Source organism: Drosophila busckii, chromosome 2R, assembly GCF_011750605.1.
Source record: "Drosophila busckii strain San Diego stock center, stock number 13000-0081.31 chromosome 2R, ASM1175060v1, whole genome shotgun sequence".
Lineage (NCBI taxonomy): Eukaryota > Metazoa > Arthropoda > Insecta > Diptera > Drosophilidae > Drosophila > Drosophila busckii.
The window spans coordinates 3,828,495-3,846,794 of record NC_046605.1 but is presented as its reverse complement, the minus strand read 5'-3'; the positions used below and the strand labels follow the sequence as shown (position 1 = coordinate 3,846,794).

Here is an 18,300-nt window from a genome sequence, read left to right as displayed (position 1 = left end):
ATTTAAAGTCTGTGCTTTGCCATAAATTGTTTACTTGGCTTAGGCGACAAAATAAATAAACAACTGCGCTGACTAACCAAGTCTGATAAAGCAAACTTCAATTAAACATTATCTTGCAAGCAATAAGTAAACACTTAAGTCATCTCTCTAGAAAGTGAAAAGTCTGTTGAGCAGACCTTGGGCTCTTTCTAGAATTCAGCACAAATGATGAAATAAGCGAAAGTATTAAAAATATATAAAAATATATTTCGCTGACTGCTAACAATTGTTTATAAATATATGAATTAAAACTTAATGCTTATATCTAACCCAGCTATATTATATTTATTATTTTTGCTCTCACTCACCTGCATACTGGGATAGGCGATGCGTCCTTTGCCGAAACGTTCAATGATGGTCAATTTGCTGGCACTCGCTATAACACCGGCGATATTTGATGAGGATAATACAGGTCGCAATGGTTGTACAATGGGCACGAAATCGCGATTACGCTCGGCAAATGTGCGATCAAAGGAATTGCGTCGATCGCTTTGCGAGCGTCTATAAGGCACATGATTGCTGTTGTTGCCATTGTTGCTGTTGTTGTTAGTGTTGCTGGCAATTGTTGTTTTGCTTGCATATTGCGCACTGCCCATATACGATTTAGATTTGCGATATTGTTTGCTTGTATAAACAATTGGCTGATCCACCAGCTGATCGCATTTGCTGCTATTGCTGCTGTTGCTGCTATAGCTGCTGCTGCTGCTCAAATCAGAGCTGTTGCTTATGTTTGAGGCTGTTGTTGGCAGCAGCGCGGGCTTGGAGCATTTGGCACAGGGTACGGCGAGAGCAGCAGTTAACAAATCGGCGGGATTCACTTTGGTCAAGGCTAGTTCATTATTGCTGTCGGCAACTGTTGTTGTTGTTGTTGTTGCCACAGCAACATTGTTGCTGCTGCCAGCATGTTGACGTTCCAATTGTTGTTTCTGTTGATTGTTGTTGCTGGTGTTGCTGCTGCGTGTGAGTGGTTGAAAGAATAGTTGTTGTCGTTGTGGACGCGCCTTCTTGCTGCTGCGTTGCTGCTGTGCCTGTGGTTGTTGCTGTTGTTGTGACTTGTTGTTGGCGTGCTTAGAACGCGCAGCATTGCTTTGATTTGTGTTGTTGTTGTTGTTGTTATTGCATTTGTTAGTCTTGCTTTGCTTTTCAGCAGTTTTTACAACATTGCTGCTGCACGCCAGCAACTGTTGCTGCTGCTGCTGCTGTGCTGGTTGTTGCTGCTGCTGTGTTGTCGTTTTTTCCTTGTCCGCCTTCGCCTGTTTGCCGTTGGCTCTGTTTACCATCTTCACAACAAAAGCGTTGCGTTGCGTTTATTAATTGTTATTTGAATTATTTAATTTTATTTGCACAATTTAAAACTGTCGGTAGCCACAATTTCGGTCTTTATTTTATTTTCGTATTTTATTACTTGTTGGCTTTATTATCGGCTTCTGCGCTTGCAATATTGCTTCTGTGCCTTGTTGTTCTATGCGCAATTGGTTTTGGCCGTTACTTTTATTATTTTCGCTGCTAACGCTGCTGCGCACTCTCTTTTGCTCTCGCTGCTCACAACGAAACGAACACACACACTTATTACTTGCGCGCGCTCTCTTATTCACACACGTTTAGCTCTCACTCTCAAAAACTCACTGTATTGACACGCACACATACACCCACGATACACTCTCTTAGGGCTTCGCTACTTGTTGCTCTCACTTCACAGTCTTTTTACTTTTGCTTTTGCGCGCTGCTCTTCGTTGCTGCTGTTGTTGTTGTTTGTTTTTGCTACAAAGCTTTTTGTTTAGTTATGGCCACGTTTTATTGTTGTTGTTGTTTTTGTTGTTGTGCGTTGTACTATATTTATTATATGTATGTATATTTTCTTTTTTGTATTTCTTTAAATTTTTATCTTTTTTTCGATTTTGTTGCTAGGAACGACGCCGCGTTTTTGTTTTTGCTTAAACGAGCTTTTGTTGTACCTTTGAAATATTTATAATCATAAAATTCATAAAATTTCGTTGACGTTGTTTCTATCTTGTTGCGCTGCCTTTCTAAACTGCGTTGCTGCTAAACAAAAGAGAGCGAGAAATAGAGAGGGGAAGAGAGAAATTTAATTAATATTTGATTAAATTGCTTAGTTTTAAGCTTTTAATTTATATAAATTCTTAGCACATATACAAACACATGCATACTCAATTGCATATCTTAAAAAATTGTTGCTAACTTTTATCACTTTTTCTTTGCTATACTTTTGCCATGGCGCTAAAAAGCACAACAACTAAGAAGAGTAGCCATTGTTGCTGTTGTTGTTGTTGCCAAACACACATTGATACCGATTTGCGACGCGCAATTTCTATTACTTTCGCATTCAAATTCAAAAACAACAACAAATACATTTGCAACGCCATTTTTAGGCGCGCTCTATCTTTAAATATTTTGTTTTTGTCTTTGCCGCTCTCTCGCGACAATAAGATGATGTAAGTTTGTTAAATGCTAAACAGACACACAAACTAGATTATTTGAGCACAAACAAAACTAAGGAATGAAATGAAATTGGAATGATTCTTTTTTTTTTTTTGCAACCATATGCAAGGTAATTGAGAGCTATACCTATAATTAATTCTTGGAAAATTCTAAATATAAAACTATTGTTTGTTTACAGTTTGTACGGCACATACGCATTTGATAAAAAACAAATAGATATTGATATTGAGTCGTTGAAAATTGCAACTTTTTCTTCTAATTACGCATGAGTCACAAATAATAATTTTTTATAAAGTCCAACTAAGTTGGATTAGCAACTAATTGTTATAGCTGCATATTATGACACTATAGCATTTAAATTGCCATTTGTTTATTAGTTACAGCTACAAGATTTACAGCTGTTTGTTTGTGTGTGTGTACTTGAAATCTAAACTAACCCTGATGCTTGAAAATTGTCTTAAATATAGGAAATCAGCTGTGTGTAATGGGCGCATTACCAAGAATCTGTCAACGAAGGTGATTTTATTTCAAAACAAACCGGAAATAACAGAAATTCAGCAACCCGGCAGTAGTTTCGGTCTCGGTTTGCAACTGTGTCACGTAGGCATAAAAAATTTGCAATATCAATATTTTTGATAGTTCATTGGCATACATACATTACACACATATTACATATGTACATACAACACACATACATACGTACATACATACCTGACAGTTTTTAAGCTCGTGCTTTAACGGTATTTAAAATAAATCAGCAAGAAGCAACTAAAACAGCAAAGAGAGCACTAAATTGTCAGAGAGAAACAAAGCAGAGAAAGAGAGAGAGAGAGAGCAATGTCTAGCTGCAGCATCGCTGCAATCTATGTATGTATGTATGTGTGTTTTGGCAATTGTTTGTGTGTGTTTGTGTGTAGGCGGCAGATCTCCTAATAAGTTTGCTTATTGCTTGGGCTCAAAAGATGTTTTTGTTTTGAAAATAACGTTTTGAACGCGAGAACCAAAACCGAGCGGGCAAATTTTTCTACACACAACACAATTACAGCCCTGACAACTAAAGCCCTGTATTTCTAAAAATTATTAAATATTCTTTTATACATATGCATTAGGGCTTTAATTACAACAATAAACACACGCGTGTTAGGGCAGCCAAACGAACACGTTGTTTGGCTCTTCGCAAATAAAAGCTTCGAGAATGTTGTGGGCGGCAATGGCGCGTTGGCAACTAAATAACTGCTTATGTATTGTATGTGGCTATGTACTAAGTATCTATAAGTATTGTAACTTTAAAATTGTCTTATCACACTCACAGCTTGCACACGCGTCGTGGTAAAAGAACAGTTCCGTTTGATTTGAATCTCTTTCACGATAAATCAAATAGATTTCTTTTCTATTTCTCTAATCAAATTGATTTTGATCGCCTTTAGTTTTCTTGGTTTTAGGTTTTATACTTGAGTGTCGAACATGTGACGAGCAACTGACGAGCCGTTTGTATAAATCGCGGCGAAACGTCGCGAAACGTCGTTGACGCACAGTGGTCGCCGATGGGCAACTTCCATCCGGTCAGTTTCGATTGAATGTGACTTTAAAAATAAAACAAAATAGTTTTGTTTTTGTATGAAATTTGGAAATTGAAACTATTTTCAAGTGTCAACTTGTTTTAGCAGAAAAAACAAAACGAAAAATTTTAATAAAATGCGCAACAGTCATGATATTCAATAATTTTCTACGCATGTGGCCCCACTGTGCGACGCTAACGTGAATTTAGAGAGCAAAGAAATAAAAATTCACACAAAATCGAAATAAAAAGTGAGCAACAAAAAAAAAGTTCACGAATAACCAAAATGTTCATATATACATATGTATGTATGTACATTGTACATTTGTATGTATGTATGCACATTTACATAAGCACATTTTGTGCTGCTGAATTAAACAACAATTAATTAGTTGTTGCTTTGATGGTCACACTGCAGAGAACAGACACCAAGTGGCAGAGTGAGTGAGACAGCCAATGAATGGGTCAGTCTGATTTGTTTTGGCCGCGTTTTCACTTTTAAGCCTAGTTTTATTTTCGCGCTCACCAGACTTTTGGGCTTGTCTATTGTCTGTCTGGCAATGCTGCGCGTATAACTTAAAGACGGCACACGCGAAAACGCGAGAAAGCTTTTAATATGAAGATAAGCGAAGCATACGCGCTTTTGTTGTAATGCTCACATTGTTGTTGTTGTTACAGCTACAGCTGAGCTGAGAGCAGGCGATTGTATGTATGTGTGTGTAATAAAACACCGGCCGGCATTGAAATTGGAAGAGAGCGAGAGTGAGAGAAAGTGTTGTCTTCCCTTTGTGCACTAATTTCTAATTTTATTAAAAAACCAAACTAATTTTCGTTGCCCACTAAGCGTTTAGGCAAAACACGTGACATACTTACATATATATGTTTTTAAATTAGTGCAATCGGCGCATCTTCGTGACATATTTTTGGCTGCACAATAGTCTCCTCTTTTCACACATATAACATTGTATAAATAGAATGTACAAACATTTAAGAACAGCCAAAATACGATGCGTAGTATTTGACCACGCGGTTATAATTTATGAACAGATACATATAGAAATTAAGATATGCGGTTAGCTATTATAAAAAATTAGGCGCCTTAATTATGAGCACATTACATTTTTTTGCCATTCACACGTTTAGCTCACAGACACGTTTTGCATGCAAATTTAACAGCACAACACTTTTAACACCGTAGTGCAAGTATGTAAACTTTTTACAACAATTTCTAATTAAGTTTTTATTTATAATTATTAGGAAATACAATTTTAACGGAAGCGTCGTATATAAAATGCACCAGCAATGCCAGCTAGCGCGCCAGTAAAGAGCGTTATATTCAAAGCTTTGCCAAGTACTCGATCCTGCCATTGACGATTCAAAATGCATTGGCTATAGGGCATGCTGCTAAAGGATACGCTATTGTAGAGCGGCACCCACTTGGTGGGGAACAGACGAAACAGCATCGTGTCCAGCCACTTGCGGCAGCGAAAGGACAAACGCTTGGTAAGATCACGCATCTGCATTCAAAAGAGTTAGCATTTTCTTATCATAATAGTTGACTGACACTCACCTCTACATAGTTATACATGGCCAGATCACAAATGGCATGAGCATCTGGCCAGCGCTGCTCGGTGAACTGCGCCAGAGAGACATCCAGTGGCAGCTGTTGATCCAAAATGGAGCAGAGCAGCGTCAAGTCTTCCATGCCAGTATTCATGCCTTGGCCATAATAAGGGACCATAGCATGCGCAGCGTCTCCGAGGATAAGCGCTTTATCTTGATAATGATACGGCTGACATTTAATGGACACCAAATGCTGTGGGCGTGTCTTAAAAAAATCCTTAATGAGCTGCTCTTGGCCAATAAGCGGCAGTGTGTCTACGAAATTCAAACGAAAGAAGTCTAGCAGCTGTTCGTGAGTCTTAATCTCAGCAAATTTCTCAAAAGGCATGGAAAGCGTAACGGTGAAGGATTTATCTTGATTTGGCAAAGCAATCATCATAAAGGAATCACGTGGCCAGATATGCAAATAGTTGGGAGGCATTTGGAATTCACCGTGCTTGGCGGGTATGCAAAGCTCCAGATAACCCGTGTTTATATACTCCTGTGAATAATTAAAGCCCGGCGTGCGCACCAGCTGCTGTCGCAAGGAGCTAAACGCACCATCGCAGCCAACTATTAAATCTGCCTGCACCTCCAGCGGCTGCTGCTCGGGCAGCAAGCGAAACTCCAGCTGTCCCTCGTTTATATTGGCGCCCACCAGCTTGTGCTCAAAGTGGCAGCTTATGTTGGGAAACTTGTCGCAGGCATTCAGGAGCAACTCATTGATCTGCTTGCGTCCCACAGAGTACAGGCATTGATTGTGGCAGGGATCATAGAGCACCACACTTGTCTGACCACGCAGATTATGCAACATGCGCCCACGCATGGGTATGGCCGTTGAGAGAACCTCCTGCTCTAGCCCAACAGCAGCCAGAGCTTTGCGTCCGCGCGCAGATAAAGCCAAGTTTATGCTACGTCCATGCGGATAATATTCCTGTTTGCGCAGATCCTCACGATATTCATAGAGCTCTACTTCATGTCCCATGCGTGCAAAATTTAACGCAGCCAAGGAACCCACCTGGCAACAAACAGCATTATCATTTAAAGTAAACCAAAATTTGTAGGAATTTTTCACTAAGCCTACCGTAGATCTAAACATCTTAAGCAATTTATGAGTTTACAGCCACTAGCAGATGCTTTAATCTGTTAACATTGATAAAACTATGCTAGATAACCCACTTACCAAACCTGCGCCCACGACCGCCACCTTACGGCGCACCACACCTACTCCATTGACCTCCGCGCGTGTGTAGCTCTTGTTCTTTACCATCATTAAGGGGGCTACTTTCTTATGGACCGTACACTTGGGCTGTTACTTGCACTATGAGCAGACCATTTGGTAGACAAGTCCCAGTTATAGTGATTATTAGACGCCTAGACAAAGGGGCGCACTAAAAACTAAATACACATAAGATATGCACATAAAACATATAGGGTGTCTTGAGCTAAACTACTTTACTATTTGTAGTTATATGCTATACCTCACTTTAGGCACACTGTTTGGGAAGCCCTACAGCTGTAGTTTGCAATTTCCTTCAGTTTATGACAAAACCGCCAAATGAGTTTTCACTTTCAATTGCGAATGCATTAAAGCAAGACTTATCAAAAGGGCAATCCAATTTAAAGACGTTTGAACTTCGCGAATGACGGAAATGTAACCCAATAAGACATAATAACCCTATCTTTCAGTTTGTACTCAATTACATTTTGCACTGAATTTAAATAAAGCGCGCAGGCGTTAAATTCGATAACAATACAATTTCTGTTATTTAACATTGCTGCTAAGTTTTCTCTAATGATAACAGAAGTTCGAATGTACAGGTGCACCAGGGCGCCAACAAATTGTAAAAGCGCCAGTTTTAGTGAAACTCGCCAACTCTGGTCACATTTTATACATTTTTAGCTCCCAAGGAAAAATCGACCACAAAAGGCAAAGCAAAATCAAAACACAAAATGGTAATAAAATGCATAACAAATAAGTTAATCAAGTGTAATAGCAATCAATAGAACTACTATGCTATTAAGGCAAAGTGCTGAAAAAATATGCATAAACAAATAACGGGGCTGAGCTTCGTCGCCATTTGCCAAACTGGAATCTAATTAGATTTTTACTATGATTTTGCCAATTACAGGGAAACGAAACCTCGCTGCCCATGGAAATGTGCTCCAATTGTAAGTAAATGTGAATCTGCGTGCTAAATAACCAATGTCAAAGATCTAATGAATATGCATATGTATAAAAGCAGCACACGTTCAATTTTACATACATATACATACATACGTATATGTGTGGCCCATTATAAAGTGTATGTGTGTGTGTGCGCATATTTGCTTATTTGCAAAATATACGGGTATGACACTTGTTTGTTACACATTTTGAAAACTTTTTGTAACACATGGAACATTAGATGATTACAAGCTTACAAAATAAATATTTGAACAAGTGCAACAACAATAAGCTAACTGTGCAACGCGTGTTTACTGTTATTTGCCTTTCGAAAAAATACTTTCCATGAAATGAATATTAAAATGATATGCGATTTACAGCTAGTGTTTTTAGCTGGTCATTTACCTGCTGTGGTGCATACAAAATATATATTAAAGTAAATGCTTCTAGTATAATGTGATGGATATGTTCAGTCGATATTGATATTATCAACAAAAAAAGAAATTTCATTGTCAAAATTCACACGGCTAAAAATAAATAGACGCACACATGCAGCTACGTTGGCTAATTAGCTTATGAAATCTCACTTACCATATCTTATTTACATATGTGTATATAGTCGACGCGGATGAGATACGTCGCTTGGGCAAACGCTTTCGCAAACTGGATCTGGACAATTCAGGCGCCTTGAGTGTGGATGAGTTCATGTCGCTGCCGGAGCTGCAGCAGAATCCTCTAGTGCAACGTGTCATAGATATATTCGATGCGGATGGCAATGGTGAGGTAGACTTCAAGGAGTTCATCCAAGGTGTATCGCAGTTTAGTGTCAAAGGTGATAAGCTGTCTAAGCTGCGTTTTGCCTTTCGCATCTATGATATGGACAATGATGGTTATATATCCAATGGCGAGCTGTTTCAGGTGCGTATTTGGCCATAATAAATATAGCAGTATTTATTTTATTTCTGTACTGCTTTGCAGGTCTTAAAAATGATGGTGGGCAATAATCTGAAAGACACGCAATTGCAGCAAATTGTGGATAAGACAATCGGTTTCGCTGATAAGGATGAGGATGGCAAGATCTCATTCGATGAATTCTGTTCGGTTGTGGGCAATACGGACATACATAAAAAGATGGTTGTTGATGTTTAGAGAACGGCAACGAAAACCTCTTAACTGCATATAGGTTTAAAGTGTATAATTTTTTTTATAAAACAAAAGAAACACAAGAAACAAACAAACAACACCCACACATATACAATTTTTCACTAGTTACTATTTATTATAAAAACATTTTGTTTGTTTAATTTTTGCTTTTGTATTAATTGTTAATGCAGCTGTCAAGTCGTAAACAAAATTCAATATATATATATACATATATATTTAATCAGCTGCCTTTAGTCAGCTAACATTTTTCTAACACTCGCTTGTATGCTCGAAAAGAAAAGTAAAAAAACAAACGTTAATATCACACACACACACACATACATTTTCTCAAAGAAATAACTTGTACAATTTTTTAAAAAGAATTGTAAATCTAAGTCGTAAAGTAAACAAACAAAAAATTTAAACTTATACATATTTATAGGGAATATTGAAAATGAAAAATAATGAATTGTGCGCCCTACTACTTACATATGTCTTAAATATATTATAAATATAGTCATAATTTATTATACAACAAAATATACACACTCACGCAATGAATTGAGAATCAAATTATATGAAAAAAAAACAAAAACAATTCGTTATGTTAAGCAACAAATAAAGCAACAAGTTGAGCGTTTACTAATTTCAACTGCTGTCTCCAATCAAAAAACAGCTAGCTATAAGTACGAGAGGTGTTCATTATACAATATTAACTTTTGGTAATTGTTTCTTAAACTCACAACACTCATACTAATATCTATATCGCTAATCTCTCGCTAAACTCTTGCTGTTAATTACAACTAATTCTCCTGTGATTAGGCCAAAAGTTCATCTAAAAGCAAATGATATATAACGAAGCAACTCCTTATTTGTGGAGCTTTTAAACAAATAACTGTGCTATGTTCTCAACACCTTTTTTTACTAATATATATATATATACATATATATAAATATACATATACATATTAATAATATTATATATTATGCCAATTTAACGAAAAACAAACAACAAATTGTTTAAAATGGGAAGCAAATTGCATAACAATTTTTCAATTAATTATATACTATATTTATATACTTACAACTAATTCTAATCAAGTTAACTTAACATCAAGCGCATAAATCGAATAATTATACAAATACAAATTTTATACTTAACATATTTAATATTAATTATATTAATAACGTTTAACGAATTGCATGTTACAGCAAATTTTTACAAATTAGCAAACATTTTTTTGCACAAAATGCCATATAATTAACAACAAAACAAATGTGTTAACATTTTTTTCATCAACGCATTCTGAAAAGTCAGCCAAAGATAACAAAATGCTCTTTCCGCAATCGCACAATGAACATTTTTTAAAGGAAACTCAGTTAGGCGGCTCGTTGAAGCAATAAATAAATAAATATACATAATACTATTTAATATTCATAAACGCTTTATTCTTCTTAATCAATTACTTGCGGCAATTGCAAATGGCCTTAGCATTACACCAGCCACCCTTGAAGCCCTTGACGAGACAATGGGCGGCACAGGCCGTGTGCTTAAACTCCCATTTGCTCAGCAAATCGCAAGTGGCACGTTTCAGGCGTGGATGCAAAATGCTGGTGTCAGCCTGTTCTTCCGGTTCCAGTACCTGCGCTTCAATGAGGCACGCCAGGAGCAGAACAAAAGCAATGCTTAGCAAGAATTTCATTTTGATTTCGTTTGTTCTGATTAACTTTAAGAACTGTTGATGTAGCCTAGTCCAACAGCCTGTCTTTATATAGTTTGTATCTCTTTAAAACGCTTCTTTTGTCGCCAAGGGACTCCCACTGGGTAAATTTGCACAGACGCTTCAATTGATATATACATATATATTTACATATCTTATGCACATCACGTCTTCGTGGGGATTTTTGAGTTACGCATGCGAATTATGTCAATACAGCTTTCTTATTGTGTCATTGTCTGCAGCACTTACGTTTGTTCATGTGAATAACTTTTATTATTCTGCACAAATATTTATCACTTTCAAATAGTTTTGTAATTCAAACTCGCGCCAAGTTGTAAACAGTGCTGTCGCTGCTTTTTAATAGTTATGCTGGATGACAGTGTATTGCTTACAAGACTTGCCATTCAAGTAAACAAAAACTACGCGTAACCTGTTGAAATTAAAACTGCAGCTAAGTTTGTTTTTAATGCGTTTGTTTAATCAAACTAAGCATAAGCATGGCCAGCATAGATGACATATACTCGCTGCGGTTGGTTATAGCCGATTTCTATATGGAAAAGCCGGTATTTGGACTGGATCCCTGCTATTCCGAATTGCGCGGTGGTGAAATCAAACGCGTAAGTTGTAAACTAGCTTATTATTGTTATATTAATGCATTGTTTGTTTAAAGGTGCCCATTGTGCGCATTTTTGGCGCCAATGCAAATGGACAGAAAAGTTGCATGCATGTGCATGGTGTTTTTCCTTACTTTTATATACCCTACGATAAGAAAGACTTTGAGACAGTGCAGCGCGGCATATTGCAAATAGCCATGCACTTGGACAAGGCCATCAATATATCGCTAGGTCAGGGCAGCTCCAATGCGCAGCATGTGTTTAAAATACAGCTGGTAAAGGGCATGTAAGCTTAATTAATATATGAATATAAAACGTTTACTAATGTGTATACCCTAGACCCTTCTATGGCTATCATCGCGCAGAGCATCAGTTTTTTAAGATTTATATGTTTAATCCACGCTTTGTGCGACGTGCAGCAAATCTGCTGCAAAGCGGCGCTATTTTAAATCGAAATTTTAATCCACACGAATCGCATGTGCCGTATATATTACAATTTATGATTGATTACAATCTGTATGGCATGAGTTATCTGCATGTGCCACTGGAAGTTGTGAAATTCAGAAGAAGCAACGAAGAAGAGGGTAAGCTTTGCTATAAACTTATGCCATTTTTTAAATATTGGTTTACTTTTAGTGCTGGCTTATGCTAACGTAAAGCCACAACAACTGCTGGATCCAAACTTGGTTAAGAAAGTTGCCTGCAGCGCTTTGGAGCTGGATATCAATTCAAATTTTATACTAAATCGCTTTCAATTGGTTACCAAAAGCAATGCAACGCATACAAATCCAGGCATTGAAGCTATCTGGCATGATGAGCATGTGCGCAGACAAAAACTAGCGGCTAGCTATGGCAATGATCAGGAGAAACTGCAAGCGGTTAGCTGTTATATATATTTGTAATATAAGTAAATATATTTAAACTATGCCAACAGTTGCCGGTGCTGCAAGTGCCGCCCACACAGGAGCGTCCGCATGTGGAGGTCGCCGAAAGTGACAATTTCTATCGCGCTGCGCTGGAGAGCAAGCTGATTAGCCTGGAGCAAACGCTTAGCGAAGAACAAACGCTGTCTGATGTCACCAGCGTTAGCAATGCGAATATAACGTTGCAAACAAGCGCCAAGGAACAGCGACGCAAATTTAATTTACAAAAACTATTGGTAAATGCTGTTTATCCAGAGGAATGTTCACAAGAGGCGCAGCAGTCGCTGGTGAATGCATCTTTTATACAAAATCATTTAACTGGCAGCGGCAGTGTGCAAAGTATAGAGCCAGAGCAGGATTTTCTAGATGAAACGCTTATAGATGAGCAGCTCATAGCAGGACCAGTGCCACATGAGGCAAGCTGTAAGCTTAGCGAACCTGAATAATAATAATAATAATATAAAATGTTAAATTTTCAATAGTGCGTGAGCAGGACTTGGAATTGTTGAATGTTTTAGCAGAGCTGGAGCAGCAAAATGAGCATGAAACACACATAGATTTGGATAGCTCGCTGGCGCCGCTCTCCCAGCCACATAAGCAATGTAAGTGTTAATACAGCTAACTCAAAGCTTAAATTAATTTTTATTTACTTGCAGTTGAGCTAACGCCAGAGCTGCTGGATAGGGAAGCAGCAGCTGCTGCCACAAGGCAGCCGCTTTCTGAGGATGAGGGCGATAGCTCAGCGGATGAAACTGCTGCCGAGCATAAACATGACTTTTCTGTTGCTTTGGATGACATCGACGAGCTGCTGGCCAAGCTTACTCAAAGCCAACCAAAGTCAGCAGTTACGCCAGAGTTGCAGCTGCCGCAAGTTGATGGCGCTGCTGATGATCAGCTGCCACGCACGCCTAGTAAAGTAAAGTCCAAGACTAGTCCAACTGCCACGCCTACAACGCCACGCAGTCGCATAAGCATGCAGCAGCCACGCACGCCCAAGTCCAGTGCTAGCAAATATAAACCGCTGCCGCTTATTTTTGGCAACAAGTCCACGCAGAGTGAGTTGGTTATTATAACAGAATTTCAACTAAATCACACTTTAATTTGCAGAGCAATCAGCGGAGACACCCTCGCCGCTTAGTCAACAGCCAGCAAAGCCAAATAGTGCTGCTTTAAACTTACGCAAAAAGTTGGCCATGTCGGAGCTGCGACGCAAAAGTATTTCCACTGAGGATAACAACACTTCTCCAGCTGCCACTCCCTTGCGTCGTCGCACGCGCAGAAGCACCATCAATTTGGATAAAACTCATGTGGGCTGTGAGCTTAAGCCGCTTAACAAGAATCCATGCTTAACGCATGTGTTTCAAATGGTGCAGGATTCGCCACAGACTCCAGAGACACCTAAACAGTTGCGTCGTAGTGCACGTCATGGCAATAAGCAGGAATCAATGACAGCAGCTTCAGCCTCAACTGAGCCACAGCATTGCAAGGAGTTAGAAATAGTTGCACCCTCAGTTGAGCCACAGCAATCGAAGGAGTCAGCAGCAGCAGCTACCAGCGATGATGAGGCTATAGTCTCCGATACTGAAAGCGATGCATCTGCACCCAAATTACGCAAGACACCAAATTTGAAACGTTTGCGTAGCTTTCGTGATAGCTTGTTGGCTAAAAATTCATCGCCAGCTGTAAAAGAGCCAGTTACTTCAGTTATAGCGAGTACATCGACTGCAGCGAGTAAATCATCGCCAACTGCTACAAAAACAAGTTCAGCGCCAGAAAGACGCAGCACACGCAGATCAGCCACATCGAGAGAGATTGAAAGTGTTGCCCATGAAAGTGATAAAGTAACGAGTGAAGCTAGCGTTAGTCAACTAATAAAGCAGCGTATGGCACGAAGATCAGCGCGAGCGACTCAAAATGCAGCAAGTCCAATAATAGCAAAAGCCAGAACAACAATATTAAGTCCAATGATAGAGAGCTGTGCAATAGCGAGTAATACTGTAGAAAATCAAGCAATAGCGAGTCCAGCTGTGACGAGTAAAAAGGAAGAAAATGCAGCAAAGTCCAGCAGCGAGATAAGTGTGGCGATTGAAAGTACAAGAGCAGCGAGTCCAGTTGCAGTCTTAAGTTTGGAAGCCCAAATGACACCACAAGGTAGTCCCGAAAGCGCTGGAAGTCAAAGTCCGGAGTTGATGAAGAGTTTCTACGAGCACTCCCTGATTATAGACAGTCCATTGTTATTCAGCGAAGAGTTGGACAGTCCACAGTTAGCGCCACGCACTTCAAATGAAATTGTAACAAAATGCGATACAGATGCAGTTGTTATAACGCCCTTGGAGCTGCCGCCCAGTTATGAGGAAGTGTTGCAAGGCTGCCGCAAGCTGGACATACCGGAGCATGTGTTCCAGCAGCCTTACTACAGCAATCCCGCTGACGTAAGCAAGATGACTGAAGTGGGATTTCTAGTGCTGCGTATACCAGGCAACAAGCTAAACGATCTGGAGCCGTTTCAAAGCAACGTGTTGAAGCCCAATGAGGGGCTGTTGGCTTGGCGACGACGCCAACTGGCGCATATAGCTGGTCCAGAGATGTTGGTGCATTTTAATAGCGAGCAGCTGGTTAGACAGTATTTGAGCAGCGAGCAGCAGCTGGTTATAGAGCCAGTGGGCAAGCCACCCAGCAGACAGGACGCTAAGCTTTGGTTAAAGGCGCGCGAGTTGCATAAGCAGCGGGCGCAGGGAGAACAGCAAGCGGAGCAGGAGAGTCCCATTAAGATAAAGCGTCAAAAGATAACAATGATGCTAAACGAAGCTGATGGCGCAGGCAGTGGCGATGAGGAGGAGCTGAATTGCAGCGGCGTAAGCTTGTCCTTGACGCCAGCAACGCCACAAGCGACGCAGCTGACACCTGTGAGCAGCAAGCTGCGCAGCAAACGTGCAACAAAGCTGCAATTTGAGGCGCCAGCAGAGGAAGCAACAACTGCCAGCAGTCAGTCCAGTGAGCAGAGCGTAGCCAGCAGCGCTGCTTTGGATGCACTGGAGCGCAGTTCGTTTGTGCGACAGCTGGAGAGCATAAGTGCTGGACATGAGCTGAGCTTTGGTCTTACCAATGCAACGCTGGATAATACATTTGGTTTCAAGGTGAATCTGGAGAATCTGCAGCAGGCTAAAGCAGACATAGAGGTGAGTTGCAGCTGTAACAAAAAGAATTTGTTATTAATTTGGATTACATGCAGTGCAACTATTTGACCACCATGACGCTGGAGCTGTTTGTGCCCACACGCGGCGACTTGCTGCCAGATCCTTTGCATGATGAAATACGCTGCATTTTCTATGGCATTGAGCATAGTTTGCCCGCCAGCGCGACGTCAAAGCTGCCCAGCAAAGCTTGTGGCTATATAATAGTTAACAATGCTGCAGATTTGCTGCCCGAGGGCTGTGTACATGGCTTGGATGCTGATATTGAAGTGCAGCTAGTGCAAAGTGAAGCGCAGGCGTTTGAAGCTTTGCTGGCGCTTTGTGCGCGCTGGGATGCGGATATTTATGCTGGCTATGAAATTGAAATGAGCAGCTGGGGCTACATTATAGAGCGCGCCAAGCATTTGTGCTTCAATATAGCGCCGCTGCTTTCGCGCGTGCCTACGCAGAAAGTGCGTGACTTTGTAGATGAAGATCGCGAGCAGTTTACCGATCTGGATGTGGAAATGAAGCTGTGTGGACGCATATTGCTGGATGTGTGGCGGCTCATGCGCTCAGAGATTGCGCTCACTTCTTATAGCTTTGAGAATGTTATGTATCATATAATGCACAAGCGTTGTCCCTGGCATAGCGCCAGAAGTCTAAGCGAATGGTTTGCCTCGCCCAGCACGCGCTGGATTGTGCTCGAGTATTATTTGGAGCGTGTGCGCGGCACTTTGGCTTTGCTAGATCAGCTGGATTTGCTAGGACGCACTAGCGAAATGGCCAAGCTTATAGGCATACAGTTCTATGAGGTGCTGTCGCGTGGCTCACAGTTTCGTGTGGAGAGCATGATGCTGCGGTGAGTTATCAATTCCGCTGGCTTTCCCTTTACTCTTATACTTTTTGCTATTTGCAGCATTGCCAAGCCCAAGAATCTGGTGCCACTCTCGCCCAGCGTGCAACAACGCGCGCATATGCGTGCTCCAGAGTATCTGGCGCTCATAATGGAGCCCGAGTCACGCTTCTATGCAGATCCTGTTATAGTGCTGGACTTTCAAAGTCTTTATCCCAGCATGATTATAGCCTACAACTATTGCTTCTCTACTTGCTTGGGACGCGTGGAGCATTTGGGCAGCAGCACAACCTTCGAGTTTGCTGCCTCGCAGCTGCGTGTGTCGCGTGAATTGTTGCAGCAGCTGCTGGAGCGTGATTTGGTTACTATATCGCCCTGTGGCGTGGTTTTTGTAAAGCGTGAGTTGAGGGAAGGCATCTTGCCGCGCATGTTGAGCGAAATACTGGACACGCGGCAAATGGTGAAGCAGTCAATGAAGTTGCATAAACACAATTCGGCGCTGCAGCGCGTGCTGCACTCACGTCAGCTGGGCTTGAAGCTAATGGCAAATGTTACTTATGGTTATACAGCAGCTAACTTTAGTGGACGCATGCCGGCAGTGGAAGTGGGCGACTCTGTTGTGTCCAAGGGACGTGAAACGCTGGAGCGCGCCATTAAGCTGGTGGAGTCCAATGAGCAGTGGCAGGTGCGTGTTGTCTATGGCGACACCGACTCTATGTTTGTGCAGGTGCCAGGACGTCAACGCGCTGAGGCATTTCGCATAGGCGAGCAAATTGCAGCAGCTGTTACTGAAATGAATCCACATCCGGTTAAGCTAAAGCTGGAGAAAGTTTATCAGCCATGCATACTGCAGACCAAAAAGCGTTATGTGGGCTATATGTATGAGACAGCGGAGCAGCAGCAGCCTGTGTATGAAGCCAAGGGCATTGAAACTGTCCGACGCGACGGTTGTCCAGCTGTGGCCAAAATGCTGGAGAAAGTGCTGCGGCTGCTGTTCGAAACGCAGGATGTGAGCTTGATTAAGCAATATGTGTGCAGACAGTTTAGCAAGCTGCTGTCAGGACGTGCCAATTTGCAGGATCTCATATTTGCCAAGGAGTTTAGAGGCTTGAATGGCTATAAGCCAACTGCTTGTGTGCCAGCGCTGGAAATGACGCGGTAAGTAGCGTAAGCATATCTCTGTTGACTTGAATTAATTATGCTGCTCTTTTAGCAAATGGCTTGCCAAGGATCCGCGTCATATACCGCGACGTGGCGAGCGTGTGCCTTTTATTATCATCAATGGACCACCTGGCATGCAGCTTATACGTCTAGTGCGCAGTCCACACGATGTGCTCGCCAATGAAGGCTACAAAATCAATGCGATTTACTATATAACCAAAGCTATTATACCGCCGCTCAATCGTTGTTTGCTGCTCATAGGCGCTAATGTGCACGATTGGTAACTTACACAGCTTTATTATTATCAATGTCACTCATGCATTTCCCTTTTGCAGGTTCAGTCAACTGCCACGCAAGCTGCTCATGCTGCCCGCTCTAAGCACTGCCGCTGAGCTGGGCAATCGTGGCAGCGCCAAGTCCACCATATCACAGTATTTCTCCAGCACCAATTGCATTGTCGACTGCGGCGCTCACACCAAGTCTGGCATATGTCAGCAATGCGCCAAGCAGCCAGCCAAATGTGTGGTCACTTTGCATAGCAAGCTGGCGCAGCTGGAGCGCGGCTATCGCCTCAGCCAACAGATTTGTCAAGCGTGCTGTGGTCGTCTGGGGCAGCTTCAGTGCGGCAGCTTGGACTGTCCGGTGCTCTATGTGCTGGAGGTAAAGCGGCGCGAACTGCAGCAGGCGCCGCTTATAAATAAATTGTTAGCTGAACATTTTTAATTAATTTCTGTTTGCTGTATATTTAACTGCTAGCAAAAAGTTAAAATACGCTTATACACTAAATAGCATGTGTGTGTGTGAGTGTATTAGTGTGTATGTATAATACTACATTATGTATGTATATTTTATATATAAAAAGCTTTATAGCTTTGTGTTAACT

At 41.1% G+C, this 18,300-nt stretch overlaps 5 protein-coding genes across 5 annotated transcripts in view; 2 read left to right on the top strand and 3 right to left on the bottom strand.

The window, feature by feature from the left end:
* Positions 1-1,816, bottom strand: part of LOC108596203 (terminal nucleotidyltransferase 5C) — a 50,807-nt gene extending 48,991 nt beyond the window's left edge. The window contains exon 1 of the mRNA XM_033293103.1: positions 348-1,816. Within this exon, the coding sequence (XP_033148994.1) occupies positions 348-1,319 (972 nt within the window). The 5' untranslated portion in view covers positions 1,320-1,816. The remainder of the gene's footprint in view (positions 1-347) is intronic.
* A 3,498-nt stretch (positions 1,817-5,314) lies between these two features.
* Positions 5,315-7,155, bottom strand: LOC108595093 (kynurenine 3-monooxygenase). The gene is made up of 3 exons (XM_017980245.2): positions 6,843-7,155; positions 5,628-6,677; positions 5,315-5,574 (listed from the first exon to the last, which is right to left on the bottom strand). The coding sequence occupies exons 1-3, from the start codon at positions 6,930-6,932 to the stop codon at positions 5,326-5,328; spliced, it is 1,389 nt and encodes a 462-aa protein (XP_017835734.1). The 5' UTR covers positions 6,933-7,155; the 3' UTR covers positions 5,315-5,325.
* Positions 7,156-7,551: 396 nt separating this feature from the next.
* LOC108595618 (calcineurin subunit B type 2) lies at positions 7,552-9,089 on the top strand. The gene is made up of 4 exons (XM_017980884.2): positions 7,552-7,615; positions 7,792-7,831; positions 8,446-8,744; positions 8,805-9,089. Exons 1-4 carry the CDS (start codon positions 7,613-7,615, stop codon positions 8,973-8,975), a joined length of 513 nt encoding a protein of 170 aa, XP_017836373.1. The 5' UTR covers positions 7,552-7,612; the 3' UTR covers positions 8,976-9,089.
* A 1,336-nt stretch (positions 9,090-10,425) lies between these two features.
* Positions 10,426-10,725, bottom strand: LOC108595522 (defensin). The gene has a single exon (XM_017980777.1). The coding sequence runs from the start codon at positions 10,670-10,672 to the stop codon at positions 10,433-10,435; it is 240 nt and encodes a 79-aa protein (XP_017836266.1). The 5' UTR covers positions 10,673-10,725; the 3' UTR covers positions 10,426-10,432.
* A 441-nt stretch (positions 10,726-11,166) lies between these two features.
* Positions 11,167-18,245, top strand: LOC108597671 (DNA polymerase zeta catalytic subunit; the record flags this gene model as incomplete). Its single annotated transcript, XM_017984344.2, has 12 exons — positions 11,167-11,307; positions 11,361-11,590; positions 11,644-11,888; positions 11,941-12,182; positions 12,239-12,650; positions 12,710-12,829; positions 12,884-13,282; positions 13,335-15,406; positions 15,460-16,262; positions 16,320-17,414; positions 17,470-17,697; positions 17,753-18,245. Coding segments are annotated over 12 exons (6,375 nt in total), but the record flags the coding sequence as incomplete, so codon positions are not given.
* Positions 18,246-18,300: the final 55 nt, after the last annotated feature.

Bases quoted from the DNA above. Each gene is read 5' to 3' on its own strand.
- LOC108595093 (XM_017980245.2), bottom strand. From the start codon at position 6,932: ATGATGGTAAAGAACAAGAGCTACACACGCGCGGAGGTCAATGGAGTA. The intron at 6,678-6,842 runs GTAAGTGGGTTA...GTTTGTTGCCAG, and splicing joins CGGTCGTGGGCGCAGGTTTG to GTGGGTTCCTTGGCTGCGTT. The intron at 5,575-5,627 runs GTGAGTGTCAGT...TTTTGAATGCAG, and splicing joins CCATGTATAACTATGTAGAG to ATGCGTGATCTTACCAAGCG.
- LOC108595618 (XM_017980884.2), top strand. The intron at 7,832-8,445 runs GTAAGTAAATGT...ATGTGTATATAG, and splicing joins CATGGAAATGTGCTCCAATT to TCGACGCGGATGAGATACGT. The intron at 8,745-8,804 runs GTGCGTATTTGG...ACTGCTTTGCAG, and splicing joins CCAATGGCGAGCTGTTTCAG to GTCTTAAAAATGATGGTGGG.
- LOC108595522 (XM_017980777.1), bottom strand. From the start codon at position 10,672: ATGAAATTCTTGCTAAGCATTGCTTTTGTTCTGCTCCTGGCGTGCCTC.